The 23840-nt window shown below is 43.2% G+C and overlaps 4 protein-coding genes across 5 annotated transcripts in view; 3 read left to right on the top strand and 1 right to left on the bottom strand.

The window, feature by feature from the left end:
- Nucleotides 1-979: 979 nt before the first annotated feature.
- On the top strand, nt 980-7299 carry LOC110980809 (uncharacterized). The gene is made up of 4 exons (XM_022237806.2): nt 980-1392; nt 1670-1796; nt 3934-4126; nt 4547-7299. The coding sequence occupies exons 1-4, from the start codon at nt 1125-1127 to the stop codon at nt 4730-4732; spliced, it is 774 nt and encodes a 257-aa protein (XP_022093498.2). The 5' UTR covers nt 980-1124; the 3' UTR covers nt 4733-7299.
- Nucleotides 7300-9465: 2166 nt separating this feature from the next.
- On the top strand, nt 9466-13709 carry LOC110980819 (uncharacterized). Its single transcript, XM_022237824.2, has 4 exons — nt 9466-9951; nt 11172-11298; nt 12045-12237; nt 12571-13709. The coding sequence occupies exons 1-4, from the start codon at nt 9669-9671 to the stop codon at nt 12763-12765; spliced, it is 798 nt and encodes a 265-aa protein (XP_022093516.1). The 5' UTR covers nt 9466-9668; the 3' UTR covers nt 12766-13709.
- A 1201-nt stretch (nt 13710-14910) lies between these two features.
- Nucleotides 14911-21986, top strand: LOC147796820 (stress-associated endoplasmic reticulum protein 2-like). The gene is made up of 3 exons (XM_087145598.1): nt 14911-15116; nt 17461-17533; nt 19374-21986. The coding sequence occupies exons 1-3, from the start codon at nt 15033-15035 to the stop codon at nt 19409-19411; spliced, it is 195 nt and encodes a 64-aa protein (XP_087001724.1). The 5' UTR covers nt 14911-15032; the 3' UTR covers nt 19412-21986.
- LOC110980786 (ATP-binding cassette sub-family C member 5-like) overlaps nt 21649-23840 on the bottom strand; it is a 33416-nt gene continuing 31224 nt past the window's right edge. For both annotated transcript variants that reach the window (XM_022237742.2, XM_022237741.2), the window contains exon 27: nt 21649-23621. In XM_022237742.2, coding sequence (XP_022093434.2) covers nt 23529-23621 — 93 coding nt within the window. In that variant the 3' untranslated portion in view covers nt 21649-23528. The remainder of the gene's footprint in view (nt 23622-23840) is intronic.

Raw genomic sequence — 23840 nt, 5'->3', positions numbered from 1 at the left:
TTTAAACACTTGCAGTGCATTCAAACTTGTCAACTAGAGATGAAGGTTATAAATCAGGCAAATTGTCTTGTCTGTGCGACGATCGACCCGATCATTTTTGTTAAAATGCGTCAAGTTAAAGTGACGGAGCCATGAATGTTTTAGGTAGGCCCTTCATCATAATCGATTCTTGCTGCTAACTATTTTATCTCCTGTGGCACTCGGTGGACGTGGGCCCCCACTGGCTGAAAAGAAAAGTGCCTAAAAAGTGTGACTTCATCAGTATCGGTATGTATGCCTATAGAGGGTTTGCATGGCTGCCATGCATCTTGCTGGCTGGTGCTTTTGTTCCACGCAAAGCCTCTGTTGCAGTAGTGCCTAACACACGCATCCTGGTGCCCATGAGGTTTGAACCCACATACAATCACTCATAGGGTCTGGTGGTTCTGGATAATTATGCCCTTTGTCTCACGTGAGTTTGATACCAGACTCCAGGACATTATAAAAAAAATAAGGATGATAATAATGAAAATGGGAAATCCCACGAAGTACCCTTTTCGGGTTTCAGAGAAAAAAACAGTCTTCAGGAAAACAACATTCCGTGTGTCCGGGTTCGTGGTCTGTGTCAACAGCACACAAAACAGGAAAGTTCAATGGGTTCCACCATTTGACTTCGGAGGGATGTTGAGAGATCGAGCCCGATTTTTTTTTCCGAATTGACGAATGTATCACAAGTATGGTGTTCCGTGGCTGTCGTCTCGTTTCTCGCGAAATACATATTGTATTGTTTATGGGAGGCAATAAAGTAAATCGCTTTGGTGCTCTTTATTGAGCTAAAAGATGTTTTTGTGTGTGGGTGTGTGTGTGGAGTAGAAAATTTGACAGTTGTGGTTTTGATGGGATTATGCCATTTTTGTACCCCTGGACCGAAGACCGATACGTCACTACTTGTATCTTTCTCGCAAATTCCCGGAAATCGTTGAGCGGGCATGCTTCTCATGTTTTGGGAAGTTATCTGCAGATTTTTCGTATAAAAGCACCTGGATTGCTTGATAGCAGAGCAGTCGAAATACTAGCTGATCGGGGTAACTCGACAGAAAACGCTAAAAGTTTGAAAAAGGTGGTTTTGGCATCAGCTCTCCAACATGTCTTTGTGGCAAAAAGGTTTGAAAAACCTTCGCAGTCCTCGCAGCACCGCGGCCATGCTCGAGCACCTGCCGCAGACGGTGATCGACCGGTTGGCCGCCAAACGTCCCGCCAAGCTGACCAAGGTGCCCGTCGCGGACGGCCGTTACGAAGAGAAGGAGCTGTCGGAGTGGCTGTGGGAGAGCAGTCAGGTCCAGGCCCAGCTGGCGCTGCATACAAAGTTCATCCAGGGGATCCAGAGCGGTCTTCTCGATCCCACTGATTACGGTGAGTTGGTAGCTACTCCCCGGTTGGTGCCCTGTCCTACAAGTGCATGTTAGATTTAAGGTCATATTTGGCGTTGACCATCCGTAAGTGACAGTTGCTGTTTTGGTTTAAATTTCGAAGGATCATTGGTGAAAGAAATGGAAATGGTGGGGCGTCTTTGGAAAAGGACTTTGGCCCGTTCTCAATACTTTCCATCTTCACAGAACCGCAAGCCTTTAAAACAAACCCTGAAAACATGAAGACTGATCGCGCTTACTTTCAATCAAACAACTTTCAGGAGGATACACAGTCCAAGATGCAGTCTACTGCTCCAACGCCACGACCTACTACGGAATTGCAGAGGATAAATCCCAGGATGAAATCATGAAGGCCTTCATCCAATCACGCGTCAAAAGTTACACTAGGTGAGTGCCTGGTTGCTCAGAATTCAGGCCGTCTCCTACAAAAGACTTGAACATGACTTTGGGCCCGAGTCCTTGATATAAGCCATAACCCGTAATAAGGCAGAAATTTTCAGCATGGCAGTATGTGTTCTAAAGCGGACACGCAAACGACGTGTGTGTGAGAAGGAACGTCGTGTTTGTGAGTTGGAACGTACGTCGTGTGGGTGAGTTCAAACGTCGTGTTTGTGAGTGGTCAAGATCAATTTCATGGATCATTAGCATGATTTTTTCCCTTAATAAAATAGGATTGCCAACCAAAGCCCTAACAGTCCCAAATCCTCCGATTTTAATACAATTTTACATACACCCTGGTGGTTAGGGTTAATGTAGTATTTTTTTAAATTTATTTATTTTATTTATTATTATTTTTTTTGGGAGTCCGGGGATGGACCGGAGGCATGACACCACGCTCTAAAATTAGTTTAAAAGAAATGAACTCGTTAACATTACTGCGTGTAGTCTACGCTACCAGGCGCTGGCTGGGCCAATTTCATGAAGCTGCTAAGCACAAAAGTTTGCTTAGCACAGTTATCGTCTTGCTCACGAAAAGCAGGTTACCAGCAAAAAAATCCATGCCATTTTTATGATAAGCTGCACACCAGTCACATGCAATATACAACACATGAACAAGAAGATTGGCAATCCTGTTTTATCAAGGAAAAAATCATGCTAATGATCCATGAAATTCGTCCTGACCACTCACAAACACGACCTTCAACCTCACAAACACAACGATCCAACTCACAAACACGACATTCCAACTCACAAACACGACGTTCCAACTCACAAACACAACGTTCCAACTCACAAACACGACGTTTGAACTTATACACGACACATTTGCCTGGCCGCTTTAGAACAGCATATGGCATTCCGTGGTACGGTCGAGCCTAGCCTCACAGTTTTGGGGTCGTCACTGCGCCAGTTCGACAGAATCCAAGCGGCCAAACATCACGCGAACTGGTTTGTGACACATGCCAACCTCATTTCAAAATTTTGACCTACCCGAAATGAGCGTACTGAGCAACGACAACATTAATGTTAACTGTAAGCGCAAACCCATGTATTTGTTACAGCCACAAAACTGCGATGCCACTTTGAGGGTCCAGTCCACTAATTCAAGCCCCATTGAAAACAGTGTAAAATCAGCACCGTTCAGGGCCCAATAGCATGCACGCCAACATCCCTGAGATTTCTGAAACACAAATGAAATTCTTGTCTGGTCACTTATCTTTCAATTTCTTTTCAATTTTTTGTGGGTTAACCAATTACATTTTTAATTATTCCCCACAAAACAAAGTCAACCCCAAAAAGTGATTTTTCCGAAGTCTGATTGCAGCCATTTTTCAAGTGGCAACCCTCAACTTTCGGGGGCACTTAGGACCATTTTTCAACCGTAGTTTTTAGCCCTTCTGCTCTCATATGAAAGCTCAAAGACCCAGAGAGTTGATCCAGGCAACGATTTACACAATCTCACCATTTTAGGGGCCAAACAATCTCCTTTTTCAAAAGATACTGTGGGGGGGCACTTTTAATGCTAATGAGCTGGTAAAAAATTCTCACTTGAATTAGTGGTCTGCACCCTTGACGTCGGGACAAACCATCCGCTGCACACTGAATACTGTATAGTGCAGGGTACCAACGAAATTTACGAAAGGTTGTTTATTCTTTAGGGACTTTGATTTCAATGCCGTTTTCCAATGCTCAACTTCGGCTCCGTCTCGGGCTTTAACTGTTTTTTAACTAGCTGACTTTGAAGCTGTAAGCGCAGTAATTAGTTTAATAGTGCCACAAAACATCAAATGAGATTCTAGAGAGCCAGAAATTACAATAATCCCATTTAATTTAAACGCTTCAGGCCCACAATCGGGGATTGGTTTTGGGATCAAAGCCTGAGAAGGAGCCCAAGTCGAGTATTGGAAAAGGGTCCAAGTGTTTTCTCAAGCTCCAAATTTTTCCCAGCCCTGTTATTTTTAAGTGAAAAATTACAGAATCGATAACAATAGTTTGTGCTTAGCTAAACCAGTGTAAATACACTTATGTAAATCAAAAAGTCATACGATGATCTTACACTTGAGAACGGCTTTCTCCTTTGTAGTTACACGAAGGTCATGTTCAAGCAATGGCACATCCGGGATCCGTCGGGGGTTGCCATGGGAGCCGCCGCTGCCTCCTATTCGGCTTTTGAGAAGGGCGTGGCCGAAAACTGCGAACCAATCTACCTGCTGATTGCCATGCTGCCGTGCGAGAAACTGTGGGAATGGCTGGCCGAGCAGATCAAATCGGGCATTGTAAGTTTTATAGGACCTGTGTGATGAGTTTTACGGGTGCGTTCGAGTAATAGCTTCCGCGAGGTGTCATTCGTCCCGACAGACCTCATGGCAAAATAAACCCTCCTCTCTATTATGGCTCTTTTCAACCGATGAGGCTCATTGAGGGAATATGTGAACGAGTAGAATTGGGGGGAGGGGCTGGATGGGGAAAAAACCGCTTCTGTTGTTGATGAGTAGTCATGTCTTTGGGTATAAAGATACATGTGGAGGCCCCAGCCGTGACTCGAAGAAAACAGCCCAGCAAACAGACAAACAGAGGGAGACACTGACAAGGACAGAAAATGAACAATCAAAAGATGTCATCCATCGTGGTGGGGACGAAATAAAGCAGTGACATTTCCTCGACAAAAAGCGTAATCGTTCTCATTTTTTTCCCAGAGCGAGACCAACGTGTACAGCTTCTGGATCACGGACAACCTGGGCGGCAGCTCCAAGCTCGCACACTTCATCGACGCGTACGCGGACGAGTACGGCGTTGACTTGCAGAAGGCCAAGGACATCTACCACGGGGCTATGCAGGGCGAGGTGAACTTCTTCGCTTCCGCCACGGCTGAGGTCCTTTAAAACAAGCCCCAGCTATTTGGGAACCACGCAAAAGACGACTCCTCTGTAGCTTTAAAAAATGCCCGCGCTTACAATTAGAATACGTTTAATGGCTGAGTAGATAATACGGGCCTCTCAGTCAAGGGGAAACGACAAAAAAAGTGGCGATTCTTGGATTCGAATGGGTGAGGACACGAAGCGTCCGAGTCCATTTGTATCAAAGAATCTCCACCTTTTGAGTCGTTTCTCCGACTCAAACCAAGTCCCTCCCTTGTACAAAAGAACAAAAAGGCTTTACTGACACTTTGAGAGCCGTGAGATGAATTCCAACATTTGTCCAGCGTTGGCTTGCTATGTACATTTGCATGTACATGTACATAAAAGCTTCCTTCCTGTCCCAAGCCAATAAGTAACTCCCCGGCTGGGTGCACAATTAGTTTTTTTCATTCGCAGGCGCGGTACATGCTTCACACGAAGTTACATGCTGACATGCAGTCGACACTAGCCCAGGTGGATTCCCTGACTACTTGAATGAAATTAAGACAACGTCCAACCTGGGCTACAGTCGACACCATCAGCATATCGCACGGCACACACAATGTCTTACGGTCCAAATTTGTATAAGGTCGCTGTAGTCAGCAAGCAGGTTGCAGCAGTTTTATAGTACACATCTTTGGGATTTATATCTATTATACATTAGTTGCGGAAATAATGCTAAATTTATGTTAGTAAAGGCTATCGATATGACTGTACGGAGCTGGGGACCTTTTACACCACCACCAAGCAAGTTTCCCGAGTGACTGATTTGAGAACTACAATTTACTGTCTCTTCAAATGAAACTACATGCTTACTCTTTGAAATCCACCAGTCACCGAAGGAAATTCTTTCGTTTGAAGAATACATGCATTTGGAATATAATCTCATTCATCTGGGAAGTATCATACGTAAGTTTCTGAACGATTAATCTGCAAAATTGTATATGAATTGTGATTGTTGAAGTTGTTATTAAAAATTGTTTGATCACAGGAAAAGAGTTAAAACTGAGGTTTAACCGAAAGCAAAGATGTGAATTTAAAAATAAATGCACAAAGAAGAATTATAAACATAATAAAAATTATACGTAACCGTTAGAATATTAACCTACAATAAACTGAAAAAAAGATGAAATCAAACTTAAATGGAAGGGATATGTAAAAATTGAGATACATTAAAACATACAGTGCAACGTAAGGAGCGGTTCGCTTTAACTGAAAATCGCTAATCTCAACAGAAAACGTTACCGCGTCAAATCTAAAAATTGGAGTGTTAACCGTATCGAATGTCTAAAACAATTTACTTTATTTTTGAGAGCGTCTCTTACCGTGTTTGACGTTGTAATTTAATGTCACAAGTGCTTTTTCTGTGTCCATCAAGTCAAGTTTGATCTGTTAGGTTTTGGAGAATGTCCAATCTGTAGATTATTAAAAACTGCCCATTCTTTACTGAATAGGGTGACGTCATAAGAGTGGTTTAACAACAGTTACGGCGGCCTGTTCTTGATGCAGGTTTCTTGTTCTCGCGCTCAAACGGCGGGAACACGACTCAAGAACACTGTTCTCGAAACAGGTTTACATCTCCTCGTCAGGGTTTTACATGAACACACGGAAAAACTCGTGAGATTTGATTTTGGAAAAGCCGGAAAAACTGTCGAGGTGGCTTACAAAGCTGGAGACCATGGAAAGTTTGCCAAATTAACATTAATAAGTTTACATAACAGAAATGATTTTTTGTAATAGAAAAGAAGTTAGCCCAGTTATCCAAACATGAACTCTCGAAGAATGCACCAGGACGCCGCCATGTTGCATACTACAAATAACTAGTAGCGATAGCCGGTTGTACGTTCCCGGCGTTCGAGGGCGGCCGACCCACGGACCACAAATCGAGCCGTTCGTGAATACGAGAACAAATTTAACGTCCCGAACTCTGCCTTGCAAGAGTTTGCAATGCGTTGTCCAATCACAATACGCAAAATCTGTCTACTCTTTCCAAACGCGCATGGCGTACATTTTTATAGTCTGTTGTTGAGAAGCACAAAAATTCCTCAAAATCTGCCTTTTTTCCTCCCCACGAAGAAAGTGTGTGTGGGGGGTACATATCACTCGTTCCCTGAGTTGCATCCCTGTGCAGCACACCGAATTGTCTTAGCATCATGTAGTTTCATTCTCAGTGGTCACTTCTCTCGCCAACTCTTGTAGGTAATAATCAGGAAGCGAGGGGAAGTCCATTTGTTGCTCAGTAGAATTCGCTTTTGGACAACACTGTTATTGTTGCTAGGTGCTTGATTAAAAAAGGTCAAATAGGGCCATATTCGTAGACGGGCTTAATTTAGAATTTTATTAAGCTGTTAAAAAAACCAACTGCTCACCAAACCAGGTTACAAGCTAATAATTATATCTCCCACTACGGGATTGTAGTGACTGTTTCTGATTTACTCCTCCGTGTTTTGCTTATCTGAAAGGCAACATTTTTATGTTAAGTCTCGCTACGGACCCTTGGTGGTGAGAAAGAGGTCATTAAAAGCAAAGATCATGATTGTCGAAACACACAACCGTTTTTTGTTTGTTGTCAAGTAGTCTTTTTTCCATAAACCACAGTGAAGAATTATGGAGGACACTGCCATACGCGGCCCATACGCAAAAATATGGGGGCGTGTCCCCACCCCGTCCCCTCCAATCGCCACCTCACGGCTTTCCGCCTTGAGCAGAACCACCCACTCATTGGCTGAAAAGAGCAACGTTGGTGGGTAGTGCTCATTTTGTTGCTAGCAATGCTACCGGCACGCTTGCATTCATAGTCGCTCGTGAACCAGCGAGATGCAGTTTTAACCAAACGTCGCGTCGCTACCAGCAAAAATGAGCACTCTCCACCAATATGGTTCGTTTCAACCGGTGAGGGGGTGCTTCTCTTTATGTCCTTACTTCGCCAGTGAGAAAAAACCAACAACACGATACAGCAGTTTGACCGGCAATGCACCTATCACCCCCCCCCGCCAGCGGAATGCTCCACCCAAGAAATGGGTGCTGTCACTTTATAAAGTGACGACCCCCAACACCAACACCACCACAAAACCAGCACAAAACGGGCTTCCAGAGCTGTACGGCTAGGTCTATTGTCTGTGTGTCTCCACGTATTTCCGATGGAGTGAAGACCTAGACCTAATAGACAAACAGATTCAGATGCATTTGAGCCCGTGTTTCGTTTTGTGTGCCACTTGTAATCGTTAGATGACAAAGTATGGAACCAAACCAAACCTAGGATAGCTCGGCTGGAAGGAGCGGGACAGGGGCATATCTGAAATTTCTGAGGGTGAACCCAAGAAGAGATGAACGATTTTTTTCCCAGGTGCCCATTGGAAAAAAAATAATGTACATGGACATGAACATGTACATAACAGTATATGGTTTGGTGTTGAACATTGCGCGCTTGTGTATACGATTTTCTGACTGGATTATAAATGGGCTTTATGCGTTTGTTATGCACTCTCGATTCCTTAGTCAGACAAACGGCCCTGGCAGACTTAATGTCACCCTGCTAAAATTGTTACCATTTTATCAGCTGGTACCCTCAGTGTGGAGCTCTTTATGGGCGCATACTTCTCTACTGGGTTCAGAGCACAAGCTGTAACCGATCACCAACATTCAAGCAAGTAAAGACTCGTATATAGTCTGGCTCCGACGGCACCATCATTGCACTTGTCAGTGTACTGGGATTTCTCTTTATGAAAACATCGTCATCCATGTCGTAGCTGTTGACAAGTTTTCCTTCTAAATTCGAGGAGTTGTAAACTGAGCAAGAAATGAATAAACCCTAAACGAAGCCTGTTTGCTTGGCATTTTTATACTTAATTTCACTTTATATATGCAGTGGAGGAAAAGGGTTTCTTGACGGGTTTCGGTTTCTGTTTTGATAAGCCTGAGTTGCGGTCTGGGTCAAATGACCCAAATGCATATATTTTTATGGGGCTACCCTTGCATTTTCCTATGGGAAACGGCTTTTATTGCCGTCCTTGAGAGAGGAGGCTAGTCTTCATGCCTCGTGTAAGCTTCCCCTGTTGAAATGTTGGACTTTCCTTTGGAAAAACAATTCCCCCAAAGCTGCGAATAAAGCCTCTCTACTAGTCGCGTTTCCCAAGAGGTTCGCCAGGCTTGCTTTTTGGTCGGAAGTGTGTTTGGGCTAAGCCATTGTTGTCGAGTTTCAGAGAAGGAAACAGTGAGAAAGCAACGTTGTGACCGGGACCTGATTTTTCGTTAGATAGTATTATAATGATTCAAACAACTGTTAAAGTGGATTCGACCATTTTACTTCAGAGGGATGTTATGAAAAATGAATTGGTGAAAAAGATATGTGGGCCTGACCCCCCCCCCCCCATTCCTGCATCTGCCCGTGAGTGCATTTTCTGACTGAATACATTTCGTTTCTATTGGTACTAAGGAGAAATTTAAGGGAACAAGCTTTCAAATACCCCGAGTATTTTAAGAGTGCGAAACGGAGACTGTAGGTAAATGTGAGTTACTTGCACTTCGGCAATTGCTAGTAGGCCTATAAATTGCGAGCACGGTGTGTATTATTCAAATCCTCAAGAACGGGTTGTGTACTAAGGAAACTTTTATATAAACTGCGTCCAGACAATATGTGACAGGGGAAGGACGCGTGCTTTTGTTGGTTGCAAAGGTCATCCAAGGAGTGTCATATAAAAGCACAGGCAGTGTTTGCTTACAGCACTCAGCACGTGACCACGTTGACTGAACAGAAATCGCTTGGTGGTTTGTTGAAGCACCGAAAAGTGGGGTTTTCGCGTCAGCTCCATGCAGTGTTTGCTTACAGCACTCAGCACGTGACCACGTTGACTGAACAGAAATCGCTTGGTGGTTTGTTGAAGCACCGAAAAGTGGGGTTTTCGCGTTAGCTCCGTGCACCATGTCACTGCGTCAAAAAAGTGTGAAAAATGTCCGCAGCCCTCGCAGCGCTAGCGGCGCGGCCTTCGTTCTCCAGCACCTGCCGCAGACCGTCACGGAACTGCTGGCCGCCAAACGTGCGGCCAAAAAGCCGACCGAAGTGACCGTCGTGGACGGCCGCCCGCAGGAGTGGAAAGAGCTGTCGGAGTGGCTATGGGATGGCAGTCAGGTCCAGGCCAAGGAGGCGCTTAATACAGAGTTCATCCAGGGTATAAAGAGTGGTCTGCTTGACCCTACCGATTACGGTGAGTTTGTCGGTACCGCGTGGCTGGCTAGCACTCGCTCGTTTTACCAAGCTAGATCCTTAAAGTGCACTAGGCACTGTAGCTCGAAAGCCCGAGGAAACCTTTGGAGAGGAGACAATGAGAAGATTGATGTTGCGGTTTTAGTTGTAGGAAAACCCCAGGAGAATGTCTTGGGTAAAACCCATGGAATAGGGTAGGGACTGAAAACCAAATACACACATGGATCCAGCCGGGAATGAAACCCAGGCCGCAGAGGTGGAAGGCGAGGAAAGAATCACTACGCCAACCTAGCTCCTGAGTCCCATACGGTGAATAAACATACGACTGGTCGACCCCTGTTTGCGTGATTTACATTAGGAGACCAGGAGTTGTTACTGCTCTTCGCAAGGTGAGCGTATATTCCGAAAAAGCTTGGTGTGAATTTGGGCAGGTAATGTGCAAAATGAATTATTATTAAACGACGAATTATATTCTACTTCCTAGAACACCGAGGTAAAGATTACGCACGCCCTACGAAATTCCGAATCCTGGTGTGAATTTGAAGTTAGGACTCGAGTGCCATGCTTCATGCAGTAGCAGCAGGCTGCTGTCATTAAGAGCTGGTTTGTTTCACCTTCCTACATGATGGGTTCATCCGGATCTGGATCGTGATCATTGATCCTAAAGCTGGTTCGCTCTATCCATTAGGCGAGTTTTGGTGTCTGTTAACCGTTGTCGGATCACTGAGATAGCGATTCGGATCCGTGTGAGACAAACAGGCCCCAAGTTGTACAACTTGGCAGTGTACTAGGCTAGAAGCCCCCTAATCGCCTCTCGCGGTAAACTTCCACGGATGTTTTGCGTTTACGTGCTGTACAAATGTTGTTTTGGCTTAATTGTGAGGGATCGTTGATCTTTGCAGACTGAGCTTGAAAACCAGAGTCACTGTCACCTCTCAGCACAGGGCAGTCTATGATATCCCACTCGAGCAGAAGCACCCCCTCATCGGTGGAAAAGAGCCCCGTTGGTCGGGAGTATTGTTTTGTTGGTAGCGATGCGACTGCAACACTTGAGTTTCCCAGTCGTTCGTGAATTGTGCAGTCAGTACAAAGGAGCCTCCGTTGCTAGGGAAATAACGCCCTCTCTTGGTCAAGCAGCGCTCGAGGCCAATTCTCTCAACAAAGTGCATTTAAAACCATGAGGACTGACGGCATTTTTTTTTTCAACCGTACGAATTGTAGGAGGCTACACTGTGCAGGATGCGGTGTACTGCTACAACGCAACGACCTACTACCTGACTGCCGCGGGTAAAACGAGCGATCTCGCGATGAGTAAATTCATCCAAGGACGCATCGACAGTTACAAAAGGTACCACCGAGTTTTGGCCCTCTCCATATAATGCACGCGAGACTCTGACTCAGCACTCAGGCCGCAAATTTGTTTTACAAATGCTGGGAAACTAAAGGTTATAATAGCAGCTTTAGAGTGTATTGTTTTTCGAGGGAAAGTCACATATGTTCAACCCTTCCACTTCTGCCAAGTCGCGGTCAATTTCTGTCGCTCTTTAAAATGGCGACGCCAACAGGCAAACGACTATATACCAAAATCCATCTGCAAAGATATTTCACATTTTGTAAAAGTTTGCTATATAATGGTCTCCATGCGCGGAAAGAAGTGGTCGGGACGGTGTCCAATGTCCAAAATGATCGACTGCACATGTGCTAACTCTCAACTGAGTGGTGTGCGATGGCATTGGACAGAACATACATGCATATATGTGATGTAAAGTCCGAATAGCTTCCAGGAGGGAAAGCTTCCAGGAGGGAAAGCTTCCAGGAGGTGCGAACAATAGTCTCCTCTCAAGACTTGCCATAAAATGATTTTTACCATAGGCAAGTACGTGTGCATAGTGTATCCACATTTTGTCATAAAGATTTCCCGTGCGTGTTCTTTTCGAGCAAGGCAAACGTTTGCAGATCGATATAAACAGTCATTGGTTGTAAACCTGTGCGTATTTCATTAAAAAATCGGACAATTATTGTTCGGCCAGTTAATGAGAATGTGGGTTTTTTTTGTTTTCGTGGTCACATGACATTGTTCCATCGTCTCTCAAGTTACACGCAGACCATGTTCGACGAGTGGCACATCCGGGATCCGACAGGGGTTTCTATGGGAACAGCTGCTGCTTCCTACTCTGCATACGAAAAGCACGTGGCCGAAACCAACGATCCAATCTACCTGTTGATAGCCATGCTGCCGTGCGACCAATTGTGGGGATGGCTGGCCGAGCAGATCAAATCGGGCATCGTAAGTTCAACTGGTCCATACATGGGAGCAATTGAGTGGCCTCCACTCCAAATTCGTTCCCAAAGCTCAACTTATTTTGACACAGTCATGGCAAAACAGCTCTCCCTTTGACTTATTCATAAAGTGTCCCTCGTTGAGTTAAATACTGTAATGAAAAGAGGATGTGTGGAAAACACTGTAAAGAAAAGAGCTCGAAAAGACGACAATTACACGCAGAAACTGACGAAGACAGAAACTGAGCAACCAAAAGAATTTTATCCCCCGCCCCGCAAGGGGGCAAAGACAATGCGGTGAAGTAGCTCGCTGAACGGCACAAATTTCCTTTTTCGACAGAGCGACAAGAACGTGTACAGCTTCTGGATCGAGGATAACCTGCCACAACACAAGTCTAAGCTCGCAGAGTTCATCGATGCAAATGCTCATTACTACGAGGTGTTCTGGCCCGAGGCCAAAGTCATCTACCAGAGAGCAATGCAAGGAGAAGTGGACTTCTTCACTTCGGCCACACCGCCACCCAAGAACGCCTGAGACTACTCGCTGGTCATACATTGTGGTCTGCTCTTTTGACGTCAAAGTCATGTTTTTACGTAGCCGCTAAAACTGCAGTTCGCGGCGGCACACAAGTAAATTTATAAAAGAATAATTCACAAAATGTAAACAGAAAAAACTTTTTGAATTGCTGGAATTTTTGGGTCTGTTTGTTGAAATGTGTCCGGACACCTACAATCCCGGTACCAGAGTTAGAAAACAAACCAACAAAGTCGGGACAGTTTGAAAAGTCGGGACCGAGAAATTTGGTTCCAACTTTTTTTAGTCCAGAAAATGCTTTGATAATAGCGCCCTCTGTTGTTCAAAGCATTACAGCTCGGTCCTGGAATTCACGTTGATATTAGCAACGTTCTTTACGTGTTTCATTGTCTGTTCTCTCCTTACGTTATTGCAATAGAATAATCCTGTCCTTGAAAATGAATAAACTGAGTGCAGACGAACAAGTGCCTAGTATGGAAAACTAATAAGGGCGGTGGTCGATAGACGGTGCATGTCCTTTTGAGAAAAAGTACCGATCTTCTCTTTTCTCTTCGAAAACTTTGTGGAGTTGCTCACTTAATAGGTTCATTTTAATATTCCCTGTTAGTCCTCGTTAGTGACATTACCAATAATAGAAGTAGAACTGTTGTTTCATAGCGTGTCTGTCTCTCCCATAGCTAAGTGATTTCAGTAATGATCAAGAAGCAAGCAGAATAAATTTTTTGCTTAGTAGAATTAGTAGAGCTTTTATAGCCGTTTAAGTAAATATCTTCTTAGCTTGGCAACAAAAAGTTGAAATCTTGCACTTTAATATTGCCGTGACTGATTCTCAGCCAATTTATATTTAGTGCGTCAATCTACCAGGTAGTGCTGAGTATTTCTACTTAATCTCTATCTATAGCGTTTAAAGGGAGTTAATTAAAGAGGTAGTGATTATCGAGATATATTTGGTGTCAACTTGTCTTTGTTCATTGATTAAACCGACTGGGGGCAGGCAAATTGGCCCCCAGGTGAAGTTGTGAGACTTATCAAATTATATGGCCAGAGTGGGTAAGTGACGTTCTGGAAGGAATTAGTTCATGTAAGCCCTACGTTGGACACAAATTCTGATAAATCCACACCCGGCAAATGTGTTACATGGCTTCAACAAGGAGGAACTACTGAGAGAAGGCAAACGTTTTCAGGGGCCAACATTTTGGGAAGGATTTCATGCACCTTTTAACCTAAAAATATGAAAGAGCAAAGAAAACCCTTTTATTTTTTTTATTTTTTCACTCATTATACATGTATTCCAAGTTAGGTAGCCCATCTAAACAACAGATTTTTATTTGTATTAGTCGCACAAGCCAACTCAGTTTCCCACAGAATCTGTACGACAATTGCGAAATGATGAGGGAGTATGTTGCCATTAGCTTCTTGTTGGGTAGGATGACCGACACAATAGGAGGGCGCTATTTGGCCAAATCTTTGTGTTATTTAACCACAGACATCATAAGTAGCTCTGTGATGTCTGTGATGTTAACTCCAAATGTACCCATTTCAAACAGTGCCCTCTTATTGTGTCCACCATGCTTCAAAAACGCTAAAATACCCATCTCCTCTGGGCAATAATATCCCCCCGCCCCGTAGTCGCGTATCCAGGTTTTGGGTCCAGCTAGGCAGAGCAATTATTTTATGAACTATAAAAACTACAGACCAATTTTGTTTGTTTGTCGTGTATCTGGGCGGAGGTACACACGATGTTGTATTTTTACGAGGGGGCGCTGACAGCAAATAATGAACTTTTACTTCAGTTGTACACAGTCCCATCTCTTTTTTCTAACTCCATGCCTTACCCACCCTGACGTTGACGATACGCCCATAACACGCATCAGTGGGGGATAAATGTTTGGACCTTGAGCAGAGACTATTACATGACTAGTCTCCTCACGAGATTGAGGACCAGTTACCTTATTCATCATAAATATCAATACGCGGGCAATATATGAAGGGGTTTGGTGCCGTTTTATTACAAAATGAACGTACACAATTTTTTTTAATTTGAAAATGATTTCTATTCAAGCAAATTATGGTTTAATTCTAAACTATCTATAATTTATTAAGTACTGTATTTTGTGGATGAACAAAATGCAGGATGAGTTGTAAGGTTCGACCTTTGACCTGAAGGTTTACGCAGAGACTGCTACGTGTTCTTGAAAATCTGTTAGCGAATTCGGGACATTTTTCCCATTTTTAAAAAATTGAAGGGTCTGACAACCAGTGGCAAGATGCCGAGTAAACAAAGAATGAGACTTGCAAACGAGAAGGCATCAAAAAATGTGGAGAAACGTGGAAATGTTCCAAAATCATCGGTAAGTCGCAAGGCAAATTTGACGTGACGCATGATGGACAGACTTAATGAACATGGTAAATCCTCCAATTTCAATATGATTTTACATACACCCTAGGGGATTACAGTTAAATAAACTCTAGTCTGAGTAACTTTGACTCTACGAATCGTCTTGTTTGAAGGCAAGGGAGGAGTTCCATATCCTACTCAGTTGAGCAAACGAACATGGTCCTCCAAGACCAGATGTACGCATGGGTCATGTGAGTGGGCTTTACGTGGTCTGTACACATGACTTGCTGATCGTGACATTTGGGAGTTCTACCAATGACTGTTTCCTGGTCAATATGTCTTGTGCCCTGACTACATATGGGCCTCTCCTGTGGTTTCGTTAGAGGACCATATTCATCGTGGCCATAAAGTTATTGCACCAGAAACACGCGCGTATTTGAATGGGAGGAGGCGGCGAAAAGTTGAAAGTGCTGTGCGAAAACTGTCGGATTTGGACAGATTTTGAAGTCAGAAATATCATTGAAGCCCGAAATGTTTGGCGTTGGCATTTACGGAGGCCAGTAGGTGGTGATAAAGGTATTTTTGGTGAGTCTTTGGAATTTTTGAAAACTGTTGTCGCCTTACTATAAACAGGTGTGGAGCGTTAGTATGACGATCCCGTCCAAAGTTGAAAAAGAGGAATACTAACGCTCTACTCAGTAGAGCCAGGACCAAACCACAATCTAGGGATGATGCTAGACTATGCAGACACCGCTCGATTGTGCAACGATGACATAATTTTTTTAACTACATGTACATACCTACCTTTAGATCACGGTTCACAGATGACATCGATCTCTGAGTCTATATTGAATATTGGCCTAAAACTTCAATACAAATTGCTCTGATTGATCAAATTTACAGGAAACAAGCTACCCCAGATCTACATGAAATTTTCCTTTAATTTGGATCAAGAAGATTCTCCGGTCAAATCTTGCACTGGATGTGTTGAATTTGGTGGGTAGGGGAGTCCAGTTCTGCCGATGAAACCATTTATGCAAAAAAAATAACATAAATAAAGCTTCGCCAAAGTTACAATCTCTGTCGATTCACCATGGCAAATTTTCTGTTTAACATGGCAATTTTCCAAAATACCAATCAGAAATAATTTTGACATAAACTCAAGCGGTAATGGCAATGGCAGCCATGTTGGCTGTTGGCATTTCAAATGTCGTTATTTTCCTAAATTCTTGCGGGAAAACCTTGACGCTTATGCTCAATTTGTTGCAGTTTTCACGTTCATGACCTAAAGAAAAATGCCTAACTTTACAACTAACCTAGTCCCTTATGAAAAAAATTATGAAGCTTAGCTCAGTGTGGCATCCAATCATAGGGTTGGAGGCTCCATTCCAACTGGTGGCAGTATCTTGTGGCCCTTGGCGAGCCACTTCCCCGTGCTTGCCTCTCTCCACCCAGGAGAATAAATGGGTACCAGCATTAGCTGGGGAAGCAACCTGTGATGGTCTGGCATCCCATCTAGGGGGAATAGAAATATTCTCAGTCATTTCATGCCAAGGAAACCGGAGATAAACGCCGTCCTGATGAGCCCAATTGGCTGGGACTAGAGCTGCTTTTTTTAGTTCAGATCAGTGAATACTGTGACATTATACACGAACATGTATTTAAAAAATCTTGATTTCAAATAGGAAGTTGCCAAGTCATTCGTGCCATTGGATGTGTTTAGAATTTTGCCCGAATTCAGCATCTCAAACACATTCATAGTCATCCAACGCCAGCTACACCATGTATGCAATGTCATGCACTGAACCGACAAATTTATACAAACTGCACTCTTCTCAACTCTTGTGTGTGCTTCACTGAATTAAAACCAATAGTTTTTTTCCATTGTTTTCTTCAAAATGGCAGCTTACCAGAAAGAATGGTGTCACGGGCACGACTGGATGTGTACTCCCATAAATTTCTTTGTACCGAGTTTTCTAACAGCAGTGTTGTCACTTACTTTTTTGATTATGTTGATTCCTGCAAAGTCTGTTAAGCCTTAGGGCCCTGCTTATGGCATATCCTATTGGACTTGGCAGTTTTGGTGGGGAAGGTGTTTTGTGCCAGGTCACCACAATTCTCAGATTTCATTGACAAATATTTCAGTGTTTTTCAGACAGATGCTATTTTTTACAGGTGAAATGGATTTGTCTTTAATGAGAATTTGAAGTGAGGCGGCATCAATTTTGTTCGCAGTTGAGAACCACGTTGGCCAAATATGGAACTTGTTTACGTTGCTAAACTCAGAGTGAGGCCGATCAAGTGGTGTTCTTGCGAGTGTTTTTCATCATGTTAAGATTTCATTCTTCTTTCAACAGAAACCAACAGACGACAAATACCCAGTTGCCCCGTGGTTACTCGGTCTGTTCATCTTTGTTGTCTGTGGATCAGGTACGTTACCCAGTCACCCCACATTTTCCCCATGCCCCAGCATTGTGCCCTCACACCCCACCCAACCCACCCCCTCCCACCACCCGTGGTTTAAATTGGGAGCCTGGAGTGACAGTCACACCCCGGTGGCACCCTGAATCCAGCATTCAGGCAAAGATGCTACCCATTCACAAAATTACTCGCGCACATTCCGTGCTAAGCGTGCTCCGGCAACGACAGACATGTGGTCCGCCTCTCCAAGGGAGATCAAGCAGAAAACTCCCTGCCTCGTTTCTCTGACGCATGAGCCAGGGAACGTGCACCTCCACACAAAAAAAAGCAAATGGCCCAAAAAAACTGAGTAGTAATTTGAAGAATTTGTCCCAGCTGTGGGAAAGCTGACACTTGGTTTCTCTGATGTGGTTAAAGCTGTTTGTGCCTTGTTCCCCATTATCAGATTTATCTACAACACCAATCATTTGGGTCAAGTACTAAATATAGAGTGGAGTAAAGATGATAGCAGAGTCAGTGTTATCCAAGTTTTTAACTCTTAGACTTGAAAGGAACTGACAAATAATTAAAAAGGGTTTTGTGACTCACCTCAGGACCTTGACAAAAATTTTGTTGATTCCTTTGCGTCTTTGCCACATTTGGAGTCAGAAGCAGCATATTGACCCTCCCGGAGGGGTTTGTTCACCACAATTACATTGCATCAGTTGAAATATTCCGGAATGGGGTTAATGTGAAGATTTTAATCTCGGTGACTGTGGTTGAAGGCTTGGTGGCCATCTTTTTTAACTTGGAGGGAGACAAGTAAAACTTGATGGGCCAACAGGAACACTGGAAGTGATTCCAATTGGGCAATGATTGCAGTGTGAACCTCCAACAGGGGCCAATTTCATAGAGCTGCTTAAGCACAAAATTTGCTTAAGCGTGAAAAACCTTGCTTGACAAATCAGGTTACCAGCCAAAACTCCATGTAATGTATATTGTTTTTGGAATGGTGTTTACCTGTCCTTTGGTTAGCATGACAATCACATAGAATTTTAGCTGGTAACCTTTGTTTTTAAGCAAGGTTTTTTTGCGCTTAAGCAAATTTTGTGCATAAGCAGCTCCATGAAATTGGCCCCAGGTAGACATGCTGTAGAACGTACAGTGACTTAACTTGGCACTGAGTCTGTGTACATCATGGAATGAGATCTAAGGGCCTTTTTGTTCAACACGGATCTTGATCTCAATCAGTCATCCCAAAGGTGAGCTCTAGTGTCAGAACTAGCGTTGGATCACTGATCACAAGAACAAGCCATTGGGTGTACCGATTGAGCGTACACAAGCTTAAGTGTGCCATGGGTCATTTGGGATGAACAATTTCGTGGGTGAATGGTGTTCCCCATCCGCAGAGTCCTGCACTAGCTCACGTGCACTGGTAAAGTTAGAACTTCGGTGATGTCAGGTACGTTCTTCCCCCGAATGGCCTTACTTCAATGAAACACAGAATTGGCTTGAGGAAGGTAGAGCTCAGTAACTACTGTGTGCATTCTACTTGGTTTCAGCACACCTTGAATGTCATTGCCAGTAGACAAACATGGGCCCGTGGATTTGTGATTTGCGGTTCCTTGCGAGAATATAGACCTGTAAGTACATGTGCTAGGGTTGAGCCTGGGGTCTTGCGAGCATGTGAAACTGGGTGTTCACATCTCATCTGCCATCGAGTGGAAGCAGGGATTCTAAGTGGCACATTGCCCTCCAATGTGTTCAAGAGACACTCGGATACCACCTTCCTGAAGACATTGTTTGGAGCGCTCAAGATCTCGTTCAGTTGGGTCACCTTTTCCATCTGTTTTTTTTCTCCCCCCTCCAGCCATCTTTCAGATTATCCAGTCAATCAGGATGCAGTAGACAGACCCAGCACGACCTTGACCCCTCCACATAACGACCACAGAAATCTCCCCTCCCCTGGTAGGCCAGCGTACATACCCACGACAACAACTTGCAAATCTCGATGGAGCCGCCCAGCAAGCTGCCCTCAGGATCCCCCACCCCGACCCAGCCAGTACCTAGGCATCCCCCACGCGCGCATCCGGTCGAGGACGGTCTTCTCTTCAGCGTAGCTTTTCATGTAGAGCCATCACAACTGCCTTCTGAATGGGTTCCTCGGTTGAAGTGACTTAGGGAAATTGGATGGACTCGCAACATTTGGAAACCATTTCGCATCACAGGCTGGCTTTGGACAGCTCTGTCCTTCGACAAAGCTCTAGAGATTTTCAATGACTCCTTTTTCAAATTCGGGTTGCACAGTGTAGAATGGTTGCGAAAATGGTGAATGCATGTAATCATTTATTGTCTGTGTATGCTGAAGGCCCGTAAAGCCATTTGTACCAATGTAATACCCCCTCCATAACTATTAAGTTGTGTTTCCCCAAATCCTTCATAATCCACAGTGAGATTTTTAAGGACTTTGCTAGATCAGGGAAGGTAGATTTCAGCTCTTTTTTTTACTTGGGATTGTTGTCTCTTAAGAATGAAGTCTAACCAAGCGGGCGTTGTTTGTGTCATGCACAACGGTGGATTTTTGTAGGATTTGAAGAAGTTTTCTCGAAATTGCACCAGGTGAGTTTGGCATAGGCCATAAAATACAGTCGCCATCTGTCATGACTCACAAAGCAGATGGATGGCTCCTGTCAATTTATTTCTGCGGCAACGCATCATTACATTCCAAAGACCTCCCCCCTCTCCCACTCAACTCCCAATTCCCTGCGTCCACAACTTCCCGGTGACATGAAATTGTTGTATCCCAGTGCGACCGTATTTCATTCCGATGTCCACAGCCTGGCATCGGAGCTTGTACATTCGTTGTCAGATACGTGTGTTTTATAAACTATGTCATTTGCCTCAGAATCTCAGTTACATGAAGATATCTAATCGATGTCACTCTTAATACTACGATTAGTACATGTATTTGATAACCATCAGGTTTTCTTTAGTACTTGTATGTGTAACTCTTGACAAATTATATAAAGACGGACAGATCACCGACGTAAGAGAAAAATATCAGCATTTTGAAAGATGTGAAAGGCCAGCAATATGATTGTTAACCGAGATATTTAAGCTACAGTGAAAGTTACTGTTGCCAAGACTAAAATCTTGGGCAAGGATGTCTGGGCTGTTTATATATACATGTGTATTGGACATTTTGCACTCGAGCGAGGGATATTTTACGTTTACTTGCGTGCTCTGCCTTATTTCTTCCCATTTGTAGCTAAGAATCTTTGCTAGCTGTACTGCGAAATATTTCACAGGTTGCGCGGGATTTTGTGGCGCTCCTGCCCGCTCGTGCTGCTGTTGAAATATGCTGCTATTTCACGGCACAGTTCTTTTCTAAAACGCTGCATTCATTTGTAAGTTTGCCCGTATTTTTCTGAGCAGTTCGAATTCAGTTCCTCCGAGTACCAGGCTCAAACTTTGATTCATATCTGTTACCAAGCGAAACAAGTGCAGCATTGGTCTTCATAATCTACAAGTATGTTCATTCTTCAGGCCAGAAACCTGTGTGCTTGTGCCTATCAAGGATCTCTTAAAATCATTTCCCCCAAAAATTGTGTGCTGAGTGGTTAAAAATTATATACCCCCTGGCCTGGTGAAAAAAAGTGACTTGAAATGTTGTCCCTGCACAGTGGCCTGAATCTTCTAACTCCACATGTTAATCAGCTCAGCGCAAATTCGGGCAATCCATAATAGCACGCCCCCAAGAGTTTGCAACCCGTCCTCCAATCACGGTGTGTGAAATCTGGCAACCCCATTGTCGACCCGCATTGGGTCGCCAGATTTGGCGCATAGTGATTGGCCAGTGTATTTCAAACTCTTGGAGGTGCGCTATTGTGAAAGGCCCGTATTAAAGAAGTTTTGTTTTTCTTCACTGCACTTAAACTTTGACGTCAAGCATCACTTTGAAGTAACTCGATACTCCTGTGTTTCATTTCTTGCACTCTCCATGTTTCAGGTTTTTTTCTTTTGTCTCCATATTTTTCTTTTTAGAAGGTGTGGTTCTTGGGTATTTTGAATGTTTATGAGGGTCCCTTATTTTTTTTTCAGTCTGATGGCATTCAATCAGTTACAAAGCTAAAATGGAGGTAAAATTCGAGTAGCAAGGGTACTTTATTTGTTGTATCCTCTTACCTCTGTTTCCCATTGTGACTTTTGTTTGCAAATCGTGAAGGTTTCACAAACGACTACGTCAATTTGCCAGGCTAATTAAAGAATTCCAGACAACTGTACATAAACTTTAAATTTAAAAACGGCTATTTTTATGGTTAATCTACAAGTTGGCGGTTGTTTCCAGACCTTTAGAACAACACGTACATGTGTTTTTCCAAATAATCAAAAAATGTGATTTCAGTTATTTCAAGTTTATTGTTTTTGTTTTTTGGTGATGTTTTCTGACTATTCAATAAACCGTGAATTTGCCTGAAATTTATATTTGATAGTTTTGAATGATCACATTATTAAAAAATGTTCTTCCTTTTTGAGTGCTAATGAATACATTTTTGTTTGTTGGGAAGTCCAAATAATTTTTCACAATCCGCTTTAATATTTTTCTCAACACGAAATATTGGGGTGATGATTCAATGACCCATCCTCCCCTGTCAAAAGATAGGGGTTATATATCACCCCCATCCCCTCGGGATTATATGCCAATGTCTTTAACCATCCTGTACCTAGCCCCGCAACGTAGATAAACTATGTCGCGGAAGCCTCTAATCAGAAAGTTCAGTCATTGTTGGTTGAATTTTTTTAAATTGGTGGAACACTGAGCAGTGCCTTATGAAACTAATGATCGGACTTAGGCATGCTTTTTTTTCTTTTTCATCGTGAAGACATTATCGACATGACACTGAACGTTGAGAAATATAGTACGGTTTGACTAGCATTACTAGTCTTGACATAAGTTAGTCGCTCATTGTGTAAATTATCATGCCTACCAAAAAGATGATGGAGGGTCCATGTTGACAATTTTACCTTTTGGGAAGTTGCTTTTTACATTAAGTTGCGAGACTAAGACTACGGTTAACACGTTGAACATGTACAAATGCATAGTACTAGAAATGAAAAGACTAACCTACTATCTTTGAACTGCATTTAAGATTAATTCAAAGCAAAGATTATTCACACATGTTGCGCAACTGACAGTATATTTATGATAGACGCTAACAAACTCTTTACTTGGGAGTTACATTTGTACTTCATCAAAGTTGTAATTACCCCCATACGACATTTTAGGACGCAAGTCAAAAGAGTTCTATTTCAGTGGATTCTTTTACTCTAAGGAACTACTCCGCCTACAGGTTATCAACTATCAGTATTTAGATATCAATGCACGTTCGTATCTAGAAAAAAGTATAAACTTGATGACTTTATAGACCAACTACGGTGAATGGTTGTAATGCTTTTAAAAACTAACTGATATTGGTTAATGCAGTGAGACTTACTTGCTGATTGAGCGTATTCAGATTGAAGGACTAGCAACATACAGTCACTAATCGAGAAAGTTCCTTTATCTTTCTAAAAAGTACTAATTATCCATGAAAGAATACAAGTTGTCCAGCGATATTTAAGTGGTTTACATCTGATTTCCTTCTCTTTAAGGCTCCAAAACAACTTACACGATTGCAGTACAGTCCTGGTTTATGTTTAAATGACACGAAGTACATATACTGCTGGTCACTTATTTCGGGGTAAGACTTCCTAAGACAAATGAAAGAATGTATATTTTACTCATTTCAGCTCGAAATTCATTATCATCTGCAAAAACTGGACAAGAAGACTCCCGCTAGTGATGCGAGAATGCCCGTGGATGTTCGAGTATTTCAGAGATTCGGTTGAGGCCTTCCAAAGTGATCCCGCCTGTTCACAGACAGCGTTTCAGCCGTATTGTCGGTTACGTGATCAATTAATCAGTTATTTAAATGAACGCATCGTTTACTGCTTGCATAATATCACATCTGCAGAATGATTAGGCTCAGTCTTCCGACGATTCTGCGGCGGCCACCATGCGGCTGAAGTGAGAGTCGGGCTTAGACAGCAGGACAGACGGCCTGTCAAACTCTGCAACCTGTCACAAAAAAAGGAGGAAATATAGAGCTTAGACCCCTGTTGTCACTTTTTCATGACTCATTGGGAGCACCTTAACTTGGGTCTAGCGCGCAAGGGATGCATGGGGCCTTCTTTTGTAGAGGAAAACTCAATGAGTTCAGTCACAGTGTTAAAAAATACAATGTTCTCTGTTTTCTTTAATTTCTGAGTGCGGAACACTGGGGGGGCTGCACTGTAG

The sequence above is a fragment of the Acanthaster planci genome, linkage group LG14 (assembly GCF_054643075.1).
Source record: "Acanthaster planci isolate LZ-2023a linkage group LG14, COTS_SCS, whole genome shotgun sequence".
NCBI classification, from domain to species: domain Eukaryota; kingdom Metazoa; phylum Echinodermata; class Asteroidea; order Valvatida; family Acanthasteridae; genus Acanthaster; species Acanthaster planci.
Note: the sequence above shows the minus strand (reverse complement) of the source record. Positions and strands in the feature narration are given on the sequence as shown.

Excerpts from the sequence above, each read along its gene's own strand:
- LOC110980819 (XM_022237824.2), top strand. The coding sequence starts at position 9,669 with ATGTCACTGCGTCAAAAAAGTGTGAAAAATGTCCGCAGCCCTCGCAGC. Across the intron at positions 11,299-12,044 it reads CGCATCGACAGTTACAAAAG|TTACACGCAGACCATGTTCG; the intron begins GTACCACCGAGT and ends TCGTCTCTCAAG. Across the intron at positions 12,238-12,570 it reads AGCAGATCAAATCGGGCATC|AGCGACAAGAACGTGTACAG; the intron begins GTAAGTTCAACT and ends CTTTTTCGACAG.
- LOC110980809 (XM_022237806.2), top strand. The coding sequence starts at position 1,125 with ATGTCTTTGTGGCAAAAAGGTTTGAAAAACCTTCGCAGTCCTCGCAGC. Across the intron at positions 1,393-1,669 it reads TCTCGATCCCACTGATTACG|GAGGATACACAGTCCAAGAT; the intron begins GTGAGTTGGTAG and ends AACAACTTTCAG. Across the intron at positions 1,797-3,933 it reads CGCGTCAAAAGTTACACTAG|TTACACGAAGGTCATGTTCA; the intron begins GTGAGTGCCTGG and ends TCTCCTTTGTAG.
- LOC147796820 (XM_087145598.1), top strand. The coding sequence starts at position 15,033 with ATGCCGAGTAAACAAAGAATGAGACTTGCAAACGAGAAGGCATCAAAA. Across the intron at positions 15,117-17,460 it reads GAAATGTTCCAAAATCATCG|AAACCAACAGACGACAAATA; the intron begins GTAAGTCGCAAG and ends TTCTTTCAACAG. Across the intron at positions 17,534-19,373 it reads CTTTGTTGTCTGTGGATCAG|CCATCTTTCAGATTATCCAG; the intron begins GTACGTTACCCA and ends TCCCCCCTCCAG.